General features: G+C 43.0%; 1 protein-coding gene across 5 annotated transcripts in view; it reads left to right on the top strand.

Moving 5' to 3' along the window:
- Positions 1-12,692, top strand: part of CTNNA2 (catenin alpha 2) — a 542,805-nt gene that overhangs the window by 456,907 nt on the left and 73,206 nt on the right. For all 5 annotated transcript variants that reach the window (XM_083756416.1, XM_083756414.1, XM_083756415.1 and 2 more), the window contains 3 exons: positions 1,083-1,175; positions 1,515-1,671; positions 6,710-6,910. In XM_083756416.1, the coding sequence (XP_083612542.1) occupies positions 1,083-1,175; positions 1,515-1,671; positions 6,710-6,910 (451 nt within the window). The remainder of the gene's footprint in view (positions 1-1,082; positions 1,176-1,514; positions 1,672-6,709; positions 6,911-12,692) is intronic.

Here is a 12,692-nt window from a genome sequence, read left to right as displayed (position 1 = left end):
AATTAGCATTAGAGATTAGCAACATGGGATATTTATGGGATTTGAACCAGGGCCAGATAACATGTTTGCATTTATTGTTAATAAAAGCGTAGGAGAGGCAGAGGGAGTTCAAGCATGAATAATTCTTCTGATAAATAGACAATCTCCTGAGAATTTTTTTCAGAGAGCTATTCACAAGCTACAGGTCAAGAGGCAGTCTATATAGCAGCTTCAGAGGTCTTAACGTTGGAAATAGCCAGAGTTTAGTTTGCCGAAGAGGAAGTGATTCGTGGATGTCTTTTCTTGACAGTACAAAAACACCAAGTAACCATTTCCAATGCACCAGAACTTCCAATTCTTTTTCAGTGCAAAGCTCCCTGTGCTTAGGACAGGGATGGGGGAGAAATTTGATTCAGTTCACATTTAAAGTTGAATCTACCTAATTCACCCTTTTGGGAACAATATGTTAGTCGAAACACAGCCATCCTTCAAAATGCACACTTCTCCAAATTTTGCAGAGCAGTTCTCCAGCCACGCAATGTGTACGGAAATGTTCATGCTAGTGTAGAGTGGATTTTTTAAAAAAGAAAATAGCATGCAAAGATGAATTATATCAGGGGAACATGCTTTGCAAAAATGTCTCTAGGGGGATGAATTTGCACTTATGGAGGAAATTTCATGAGAACTTTTTTTAAAAAGTCAAAAGTGATACATAAATGTGGAGAACTAAAGATAAGGTTGAGAAAATGAGAAACCTGAAATTGACAGATTCGGCCATTCCTACCTACCTAAGGGACCTCAAGGCATAGGGGATCTTTCTGGTTATATGTACCGCATCATGTCCATTCAGCAGTTTGTCCTTTCAGCCAGGAACAAAGATAGATTTGGTAAGGTGAACTTTCTGCCCCCCTTTAGGCCTTACTTTCACTTTGGGAGGTTTCTGACCAAGATTGATGAAGGCTCACAAGAAGCTAATACCCTTAACATGCAATTTCTTTGTTCCTGGGCATTTTTCCGTACAAATAAAAAAGAGAGAGGGGGGAATTCTACATATTGCCAGCAAACCCATTTTTTATTTTTATTTTTGCTGGCTTTTATTGCAGGTTGCCAATTTGGCCTGTTCAATTTCCAATAACGAAGAAGGTGTAAAATTAGTCCGCATGGCAGCAACCCAGATTGATAGTCTGTGTCCACAGGTAAGCCATATTTGTGCATGAAAAATATGTCTGTGCGTGTATATACTTGGAAGCCTTCTGCAGTAGTAAAGAGTATAAGGTGCTTGACATAGAAAAACACCCGGTACAAAGCTTAGAGTCTTGTGCCTTCCATTATATTGTTGATTGCCTTGCCCAAATAGCGAAAAATGCATTTGTATACTGAGCCTCGCTTAATGAACGAAGCACACAGCTGGGCTTTTAATGTAGTCTTTAATCAAATTGTTCTTTTTTTCCCTTGAGAAGGGTCTCTCTCTCTCTCTCTCTCTCTCTCTCTCTCTCTCTTTGTCATTGCTCATAAGAACCAATTTTGACTCATAGGTGATAAACGCAGCCCTGACATTGGCTGCCAGGCCCCAGAGCAAAGTGGCCCAGGACAACATGGACGTCTTCAAAGACCAGTGGGAGAAGCAAGTGCGGGTTCTCACTGAGGCCGTTGACGACATCACTTCTGTGGATGATTTCCTCTCTGTCTCAGGTAACACCATCCAAACACCATCCATTAAATGAACAGGTGGAATTGTTCCAGGATGAGTCTTCATAAGCCAAGCCAAGCTTTATCAAAGCATGAATCACTTCCCTTAGGGCATCTCTAAGTGATTTTTCAATACAATGAAACTATGAAAAACCTAAAAAGGAACAATTGCATATATAAGAACAATACAACACACACACACACACACACACAAAGAGAAAGCGATTTGAAACAGCAGCATGTGTATAAAATCAATTCAAATCCAATACAGATACCAACATGGATATAAATCTCAACTTATAGGCTTGTTTAAAAAGGATTATATTCAACAGGGCAATAGAGACTGCATTTTCTTGATATATAATGGGAGGCAGTTCCAAAGGGCAGGTGCTGCCATCTAAGTATGTGAGCCAGCCCATCAAGAACGAGGCCATATTTTATAATGGTGATGCAAAGTATGAGCCATTAAAATGAAAATGGGCTTTCATAAGTATATAATATAAGAAGAGCCCTGATGGAATCCAGCCAAAGGCCCATCTGGTCTCATAGTGGCTGACAAGATGCCCTAATGAGAAGTGCACAAGCAGGATCTGAGTGCGAAATCACTTTCCCATCCTGTGGTTTCTAGTGACTGGTATTCAGAAGCAAGCTGCCTCTGACAGTGGAGTTAAAGCATAGCCATTGCAGCTAGTACACATGGATCCATTGATGGATCCTACACTTGTCCAACCTAGTGCTTTTTATATGAATAATAATAATTATTATTATTATTATTATTATTATTATTATTATTATTATATTATTATTATTATTATTATTTTCATAAGTTTTATACTCCACTTGATTGTCAAAAGCATCAAAGTGGTTTACAAAAAGATAAAACAAGAACCAGAAAAATGCACAACAATACTTTAAAATTTGCAAAAGCTAAAATACCAAAACAGATTAAGAGCACCTCAACTTTCTAAGCATCTGGGTAGGCTTGTCTGAACAGGAATGGTTTTTAGCAGGTTGGCAAAAAGAGTACAGTGAAAGCGCCTGCTTGATCTCAATAAGCAAGGAGTTCCAAAGTGTAGCCACCGCCACACTAAACAATCAAGTTCTTACAGATGTGTTGTGGGTATTGTGCCAATTGTGCCGGTCAAAGTGGTCAAGTGGGCACATGTGGAGTAAGGCAGTTTTGTAGGTAAACTGGTCCCAAGTTGTTATGGACTTGATAAACTAATAGTTACACCTTGAACCTGGCCTGGTAGGAAATCAGCAACCCTTGCAGATCTCTAAGTACAGGAGTTAGTTCCCATCATCCCTGACCACTGGTCCTGTTAGCTAGGGATGATGGGAGTTGTAGTCCCAAAACATCTGGAGGGCCAAGTTTGGGGGTGCCTGAGTTAGATGCTGACAAAGCCTCACTCCTGGCAGTAGTCATGCCACAACATTCTGCACTAACCGCAGCTTCCATATCCAGAATGAGGGATGCCCCACGTAGAGCGCATTGCAGTAATCCAGCCTTGAAGTAACCAGCGCACGAACTGCAACACATAATATTACACGGGATAAGTACTTGTACCTACGGGACCGCCTCTCCTGGTAAGGTCCACGGAGGACCTTAAGGTCCATAAATAGCAACACTTAAGAGGTCCCAGGCCCTAAGGAAGTCAGATTAGCCTCAACCAGAGCCAGGGCCTTTTCAACACTGGCTCCAGCCTGGTGGAACACTCTGTCTCATGAGACCAGGGCCCTGTGGGAACTGATTTCTTTCTGCTGGGCCTGTAAGACAGAGTTGTTCCGCCTGGCCTTTGGCTCAGAATCAGCCTGATCTCCTCCCCCTCTTTCCTTTTCCTTCTGTGATGGACTTCCCTGGCTTTTCTAGCCCACATAGGATCAGTCTGGATAGCTGGCCTTGGTGAAGATTTGACGTTTTCTCCCCCCAGTTTTTGATCTGGGCTTCACTGAAATGAGGCTGCATTTTAAGTTGTATATTAATCCTGTTTTTAAGTTGTATTTTAATCGATTGTTTTTATACCTGACGTTAGCCAACCTGAGCCCGGTCTTGGCCGGGGAGGGTGGGGTATAAAGAAAATTTATTATTATTATTTAAAATTTATTATTATTATTACTCTTTTTGCCATCCCTAATCTTTATTCAGACCAAGAGAGAAGGAGCCTGTCAATGTTGCAATGAGCTCCAGCAGCCACATGTTCAAACCTCACCTTAAACATTTCTAATTTTCCCCCATAACTCTTTTGGCTGTGCATTGCTATGGAAAGCACAAGAATCACATTGAAAACTAGCAGAATGGTTTGCAGAGGAAGTTGCCCAGCAACTAACGCTGTAAGACAAATGGTAAATTTTGTGCACAAATGACAACTGTGGACCAAGCAGGCATTTTGGAATTGCTTCAGCTGTTGGCACACGCCTCCCAAAATCAGCAAGGTCAGGGACAGAGACTCACCTTCTCTGGGCCCATCTGTTCTCCTTGAACCTTGTTTTTTACTCCAGTGGTTCCAAGTATATAGCTGCCATTTGGCAGTCTGAAGCACTCTTTGCTGATAGGAACTATGCCAGTTACTGCATTATCTAGCCAGTTCATCTCCTATGGAATTTTGGGTGCACTCTGCTAAAAAGAAAATGAGAAACTTCTAAGCTTCCCAGTGGTATATAGTGGAAGGGTACCATCTGCAAATAGTCAAGCACCTCAACTTCTGTGCCCTGTTTGGTTTCTTGCCTCTCTGTCCTTGTGGTTGCCTAAGTCAGAGGCTGTGGGGGCTAGAGGAGCTTCGATCAGCTGTTCAGCAACATTTGGTTTATAGAGGAAAGAGCTTTGTGGTTATGCAAAATGAACAATTGCCACTTCTTCCTCTGGGAGATGTGCTGCAAGAAGATCAAAGGAAAGGAGGAAATGTCTTAGCAGGTTTTGTTCCTTGAAAATACGTAAAAAGTAGTCCATGTACTTTGCAACTGTGTGCCTGCAATCTCCAGGATGTAGATGCATTTTGTCAATTGAGGTTTCAAATAGCTGTAAAACAGGGCTTGCAGCATAGCTGTGCATCTACTTCATTTGCATTCTTCCACTAGAATTACAAAGTTTTGGTTTTTCTTGCCTTTTTCACAGTTAGGCCAGATGCAGAGAAAGGATGGTGGAGAGCTCCCCCAGTTAGTTTTTTTTTCATGTCTTTTTTTACAAAGTCTATGGGGGGGGGGGAAACTTGAGTGGAGTTAAAAAGTGTGTGTGTGTGTGTGTGTGTGTGTGTGTGTACACATACATACACATACATAACTTTGTTTCAATGGGAAATAGCTTTATGTCTGCATCTTTATTTATATATTTTTATTAAATTTATATACCACCCTTTATCTGCAGATCTCAGGTCCGTAAAGATACAAGATAAAAACACCAAATGCATAATAAGAACAAGAACAAGAACAAAGCAATAACCCCCGCCTCCCCGCGCCCCTTCCTGCAAACACATTTAAAAGAATATAGGGTGTTAGTCTGAGGGTTTGTGGTAGTCCACCCACAACTGGAATCTAGCCACCGACAGCTATTTGTTTGTTTGTTTGTTTTTATATACTGCCCTATACATAGAGGTCTCAGGGTGGTTTACAGAAAAAAATCACAATATATAAAATCAAAATAAGAACAATAACCCAATAGCACCCCCCAAAACAGAACCACATTTTAAAAGGGTATAGGATGTCAATCAGGTCAACCAACGGCCTGGTTAAAAAGGAATGTTTTTGCCTGGCACCTAAAGGTGTATAATGAAGGCGCCAGGCAAACTTCCCTGGGGAGAGCATTCCACAGATGGGAAGCCATTGCAGATAAGGCCCTGTTCTTGTATTGCCAGCCTCCGGACCTCTCAAGGAGGAGACACATGAAGGAGGGCCTCAGAAGATGATCTCAGGGTCTGGGTAGGTTCCTATGCAAAGAGGTGGTCCTTGAGGTATTGCGGTCCTTAACAGTTTAAAGCTTTATAGGTCAAAACCAGCACTATCTACTGGGGTTATGCGGAACTCATATGTTGTCCTAGGTAAATAAATCTTAAGAGTGGGATAAAATGTGTCAAGTAAATAAGGCATGCTGTTGGCCAGCCTGCTTAGTTTCAACACTCAGCCGAAATGACTCCTACATGCATGACACTACCTTGACTCTCATTGTTCAGCCTGTCAATGAAAAAGGTGTGGAATGAATGAATGAATGAATGAATGAGTGAATGAATGAAAACTACCTCTCCCTCCTCTCTGTTGAAGCTTCCTTTCCTCTATTGTCTTGGTTACTGCTGACATTTATATTGTATGCTCTTTGGGGGCAGGGATCTGGCAACATTATTATTGTTGCTGTTGTTAATATTCTTATTTCTGTCCTACAAGTTTGCCATTCTTTGCCAACAATGGGGAGGGAAAAACACCCTGAAATTTTATGAAAGCTCAAATATCCAGTTGACTATTCGAACTGAACAAGCTTATGCAAAATAAGTAAATTGAAATGCATAATTTCCCCTGAGAACAGGATTTGGTTTTCTTTAAGGAGGATTTGCAGGGTTTTTTTTCTTCCTCCCATTTATCTCTCCTGGTATGAACAGTGCTGATTATAATAATGAAGTCTAGGCCAGTGCTTAGGGAGCGAGTCATGGTGACCAGCACTGCTAGTGTGACTACTAGCAGATTTCCTTTAGACTAGCTATGAACCAGTGGATTGAGCATCTGCCTTGTGGAGAGATCCACATTTGTCTCATATGACAGAAGTCTGTCATATGTCGTTCTTTTATTTTAATTTTGGCTCTGCTAGCCCAACTCCAAGCTTCTTAGCGAAATATTGAGCTTTAGGCTACCTGGACTTTAACCTTGTTCACCCAAGGATTCACTGGGTGGCACTGGGGCCGTCTCAGTCATCTCATTCCATCTCCACCTACCCTAGATGCTTCCACAAATTAGGATTTTGTTTGTGATCCATCTCTCAGCCTTGCTGCACAGACAGATCAAACCGTTCTTTGAAAGGAGCCACGCAGCAAACCTGTCTTGTGTATCTGTGTGCGTGCAGAAAACCACATTCTGGAGGACGTCAACAAATGTGTGATTGCGCTGCAAGAGGGAGATGTTGACACGCTGGACAGGACCGCAGGGGCAATCCGAGGCCGTGCAGCCAGGGTCATCCATATCATTAACGCCGAGATGGAAAACTACGAAGCTGGAGTTTACACAGAGAAGGTGCTAGAAGCGACAAAGCTGCTTTCCGAAACAGGTGAGTGCGGACAGCAAATGGCTCTTTTCTTTTTCTTTCCATTTAAGGACAATCAACAATCGGTTCTGTGACTTGTGGCAAACCTTGCATAGTGCTGCTTCCGACCCAGTCACCGCCACTACATGTTGAAGCATGTTTGATAGGTCTGAACCATGGGCAATCGGGCCTGGTCCCAGTGTTCAACCAGGTTGGGCACTCGCCATGACCCCAGGGTCTCAGAAAGGCCCATTACCAGCCAAACCTGGCTGTGCAAAGTTTCCTCACCAGGCCCCAGATGGCCATTTGGGCAGTGGGTAGGTGCTGCTGCTGCTGCTTTTGAAGGGGAGGCAAGCTCAGCACCCATCACCTTAATTTACCCAGAATGCAGTGCCTTATGGGCCTTTAGATTTATGAAGTTTATAAAATCGTAGAGCTTATAGGCTAGGACAATACATTTGGGGTAAATTAAGCTGGTGAACAGTCACCGTTGATGGAACTCCATCTTAAATCATATTAAAAAGCTTCACCTCCTGCCTCCTCACCTCGAAAATGTTTCTCTGGGGACCCTGTAGGGAGGACAGTGAGTGGTACTGCTGTCATTGCTGTGGCGGCAGCAGCAGGAAAAAAGAATTGTGTGGGGTAGGATTGTGTATTGTGGGGCTGGGCCCCAGCAGCATCAATAAGCCCCCAGAAGTCTGGTACTGATCCTGTGTGCTATGTTCTCCATGGGTTTGGTATCTTGTTATGGAAATGGTTTGGGAAAGGTTAATGCCACCCTTACTGATGAAGCCATACCTTTCTTCCTTGAACACAGCCTGAAAGCACCCACTTCCTGTACAATTCATGTTTCTTTCAGAGCAGCACGTGTGAAGTCAATATTTAGTGGATTCTTAGTTGAGTTGTGAGTTGCTGCTCTCAGGAAACTAGAGTTTCATGCACCTCATACATTTAGAGCATATGTCCCTACTGGTGGAGGAAGAGGGGATGGGGGAGCGCACTACGATCCCGGTGGGGTGCCATCGCGGTGGCCCCCCATGCTGGGCGCCACGCCCCCCGCAGGCGGCGTGCCATGCCCCCAGGATGTGCGCCACGCTCCCGCGGGTGGCACAGCACACCCCCAGGACATGTGCCACGCCCTTGTGGAGCAGCGCACCACACCCCCGGGACGCACGCCAGCCATGCCCCCGCCTGCTCTCCGCCACTGTATGCCCCCCCCCCCAAAAAATACCCAGGAAACTGTAGTTTATCTCCCACAGAGCAACAGTACCAAGTACCCTTAACAAACTCAGGCTCCTCTGAGGAAAACTGTGTGTTTTATAAATATAGTTGAAAACCACTGCTGTAAGATATCCTGACTGCACCTCTTTAATTGGCTGGTGCAACTATGGGGAGCAGAGAACTATCCAACAGAGTCCCTTTCCGGGGTTGTGGACTACAACTCCCAGCACTCCTGAGCAGTGCCAGATTTACGTATAAGCTAAACAAGCTATATCTTAGGGCCCCACTCTCTTGGGGCCCCCAAAAAAATTAAAGGAAAAAAAAACCTAGGTGTACATTTCCAAAATATAAGATAAAAAACAAATAAAATAAAACCTACATACAGCAACAGCCTTTTGTGTTGTGTAGGCTTCTATGATGTATGTAAGCCTGCTAGTCTGCTCCCTAAAATATCACAGGTTTGCTCATTTCTATATATAGGGTGCCTACATTCTGTATGGACTAGTTGTAACAATTACTTTGATAAAATACATATTTTGTTATCTGCAAATGGCTTTAGATACCTATTAGGTCCTTAAATTACCATATAGCTTATATTCAACACACAAAAAGTGACAATTTGTTGTTGACAAAGAACAGTTGGACATATAAAGGGACCCATTACCTTCAGTAGCTTAGGGCCTCATCGAAACTAAATCTGGCCCTGCCCCTGAACATTGACCATGCTGGCTGGTATTGATGGGGAAGGAGGCAGTCCCATAAGCCCACAGAGGTGTGAGCATGGAATCTCCTTTTCCATTGCAGGGAGCAAGGAATCTTACTTTTGCAGAAGATCTGCATATGCACCAGGATGTTCATAAAGCTGTGGATTAGGGCCTTTTAATTGCCTGTTAATAGCCAGTTAGCCCAGACAATGAAACCACCTAGAGGTGTGGACTGGTTTAAATTTATTTATTTATTTATTTATTTATTTATTTACTTACTTACTTACTTACTTACTTACTTATTTAAAAAAACACCACACAAACTGATGAAATGTGCAGCAGGTGTGGATCTAAAATTCTCCAATGCAAATCCATTTGCGATCACCAGCTAAGTATTCTCTCCATTTCCATTAGACCCTTCATTAATAAAAGGTGAGTGTTTGCTTAAAAAAATAAAAAATTATTTTGTATTCTGGCATGCTCAGTGTTCAGTAAAAAAAAAAAGACATCTATAATTGCTAAAATTTCAGGTCCAGCATTATGCAAAATTTTGCCTATTTGCTTTTCATAAAACTAATTCACAATGATAAAAACACAATAAACCAAATCTGCAGCAGACACATTAAATGGTTCCATGGCATATTTAATGTGCTCTTTAATAAAGCGTGAATTATAATAAAGTACTAACAGCCCTGTAGTAAATGCATATTTGGCCAAGCCCCCCTTTCAGGGTTTTTAAGCAAAAAGAAAAAGGAAAAAGTTTAAAAGATCTAATTGCTGTGCTGTGCTGACATAGAGTGCTTAATTGCAGATGCCTGGTTTTTCCCCAAAAAAGTGCACGCTGTATTACATTGTTCATTTGCAAGACGACACAAGAGGGCTCTTTCCAGTATAGTTTGAGAAGTTCTTTTCATACAATTGCATCAAGATCCCTTTGGCACGATAATTTTCCCTGCGTGCGGAAGCGAGTGTGCACAGAATGAATCCTGATGGAGCCACATACATGGTTGTTATCAGTGATGTTCTCGTTGTTTTGCAGTGTAGGTGGGACGAGGGAAGAGGCCAAAGGAGTGGAAGCTTCCTAGAATTTTGGCCAAATCTGCATACTTTAGATTCTGGGAATGATTTTAGCAGTTCTCCTGTTTAAACTGGAATTTAGGAGCAGGGGAACGCAAAGCAGAGGAACCATAAAGAGGGGAATTATCTCATTCCCAGTACAGAGGAGAGCAAGTAGAATGTAGAAGGTCCCAGAGTCAGTCCCTTGCATCTCCATGTAGGACAGGCCATTCTACAATGCTGGACACCTGCTATCAGTCAGTGTAGCCAATACTGAGCTTGATGGAGCAATGGGTTGACCCACTGGAAGGCAGATTCTTATGCTCTGAAGTGAGTCTAAGTATATATTTATATTTGTATCTATATATCGTCTATATCTGTATCATCTAAATCCATACCTCTATCTATTTCAACACTTCCTGCATTGAGAAGTTTTAAACATTTGACTTTTGATGATGTTTTTATATTTTGTTGGGAGCTGCTCAGAGTGGCTGGGGAAACCCATCTAGGGTATAAATAATAAAATTATTATTATTATTATTATTATTATTATTATTATTATTATTATTATTATCCCCTGCTCTCCTTTCTCTCTTTGCAACACTACAGCTGTGTCTGAGCCTTTCGCAATTTGTAACCTCTCTATTTGTTCCATAATTACTTTCTTCTCTGGCCTAGCTCTCATGAACAGCATATTAGGAGGCAAAAATAGGTGCACTCTGTTAGGTGGGAGCTCCTATGCTGGATTTCATTGTTAATTGTCTTCCTGTGGAGGAGCACTCAACTGTGTGAATCCCCACTTGCAACCTGAAATGGTACAGTCTGGAAGCAAATTCACTTCCTCATCCGCTTTCCGTGAGGATGATCCCAGGTCTCTCTCACTGCACCACTGTCTCACAAGTACCCACTCCTTATTCACTCTGTGTGTTTCCTTTCCTTTATTTGTCAGCCTCCCCTCCTTGGTCTCTGTACTCCATTACTGAGCATTATGAGCAATTGACTATTCATTTGCTACAGTCTTCCATTATGGGACTCCTAAGAACATAGGAAGAGCCTGCTAATTCAGGCCAATGACCCATCATGTCTCACATCCTTATCTCACAGTGGCCAACCAGGTCCCTGAGGAGAACCTGTGGGCAAGATTCGAGCACAAGAGTACTCTCCCCTCCTGTAGTTTCCAGCAACTGGTATTCAGAAGCATTGCCGCCTCCAACCATGGAGGCAGAGCTTAGCCATTGTGGCTGGTAGCCAGCAAGAGCCTTCACAGCAGAGTGCATGGGGTTCCTAGGCAGTGCCCCATCCAGGCATTGACCGGATCCCAGAGCTGCTTAGTTTCAGCAAGGTTGGTACATCTGTCTGCATACCACATCCTTGAGACCACACCATTGAAGGACCCTGAGAGGTAAGACAGTCATCCAGCATGGCTGATTGGAAGGCTGGCTGCAAGGGGCTGGAAAACCAGGAAGGTATATTACTCTGCCTAATGGTAGGGCCAGCTGTCTTCTCCACCCCAGTTGCTCCTCGGCAAGCAAGCTATCCCTGTCAACTTCCCAGCTTTAATACGTAGTAAGACATGTCTGTAGTGAAATAACTCTGATATAACTCTAGCTTTCTATGAAGGAAATTTACCATAAATCAAATCACATTTCCGTAATTTGTGCATTCTTATCACTAATATTCACTTTGCCATATATATATTCATGGTAAACTAATGACTCTTGATGCTGGGAGAATGCAGATAAATAAGTTGTTGCTGTTGCACAAGGCCAGATTCTGCTCTAGATGCTTAAACATCCTATTGTATTTGACCCGCATGTGGGTGAGACCATTTTGTACTCCATTTGCTTCCCCACTTTTTCTTTAATTGAACATTTATTCATTTTCAAATGAGGAGCTTTGGAAGATCTAGAGGGGAACAAATTTGAATGATAATAGAAAAGGGGAAACTGGGCACAGCCCTCTCTCATAATTATTATTTACACTTTCGCAGATCTCTTCAAGGAAAGCATCTGGATGTTGAGCTGGAAAAATCCACACAGCCTTGCAAAGTGCTATTTTTCCCCAGCTGTTTTTCTGGGGTTAGGCTAGGGTGTATTTTCTTCTCCTTCTCATTTGTGGAGGCATCCATGCTAAGGATATATATGGAGGAAAATAAATTCCTACCGCAGGGCAGGATAGCCTGAGTTCAAAGAACTCCAGATTTAACTAAAACCCTGAAATGAGAGCTGGGCTACATGCTACCGGTACATTGATCACATCAAAAGCCGCCACAAGTAAACAGGCTGTCATTTCACAAGAGGAGATTGACAGCCAGTAAACTGGGGCCGATGGTCCCCTTTCCCTGCCCAGTGTTTATCTCAGCTTATCCCAGGTCTCCTTTAGCAACCAATTTTCCCTGCTCCTCCCCTCCACCCCACCCCACCTAGGGACACTTAACAGCTAAAGGAGAGATGAGATCACTGAAGATAACAGAATGGGCAAGAAGCCAAACAGTTCTGTGATCCCTGCCATCCTGGTATTGTCAGAATTTCCAGTAGCCTGAGTCTGGCTTACTCACCACCGTCATTTTATTATTTGTACCCGCCCATCTGACTGGGTTGCCCCAGCCCCTCTGGGGGGCTTCCAACATTTACAAAAACAACTCCTGAATTGCCTCTCCTGATTCGAATGGATCAGAGAGGCAGACCTACCGTATTTTTCGCCCTATAGGATGCACTTTTCCCCCTCCAAAAATGAAGGGGAAATCTGTGTGCGTCCTATGGGGCCATTGCAGGCTTTCGCTGAAGCTTGGCCACAAGCTCGGGGGACAGCGGGGAGGCGGAGCG

The sequence above is a fragment of the Podarcis gaigeae genome (assembly GCF_964106915.1).
Source record: "Podarcis gaigeae genome assembly, chromosome: 9".
Lineage (NCBI taxonomy): Eukaryota > Metazoa > Chordata > Lepidosauria > Squamata > Lacertidae > Podarcis > Podarcis gaigeae.
Note: the sequence above shows the minus strand (reverse complement) of the source record. Positions and strands in the feature narration are given on the sequence as shown.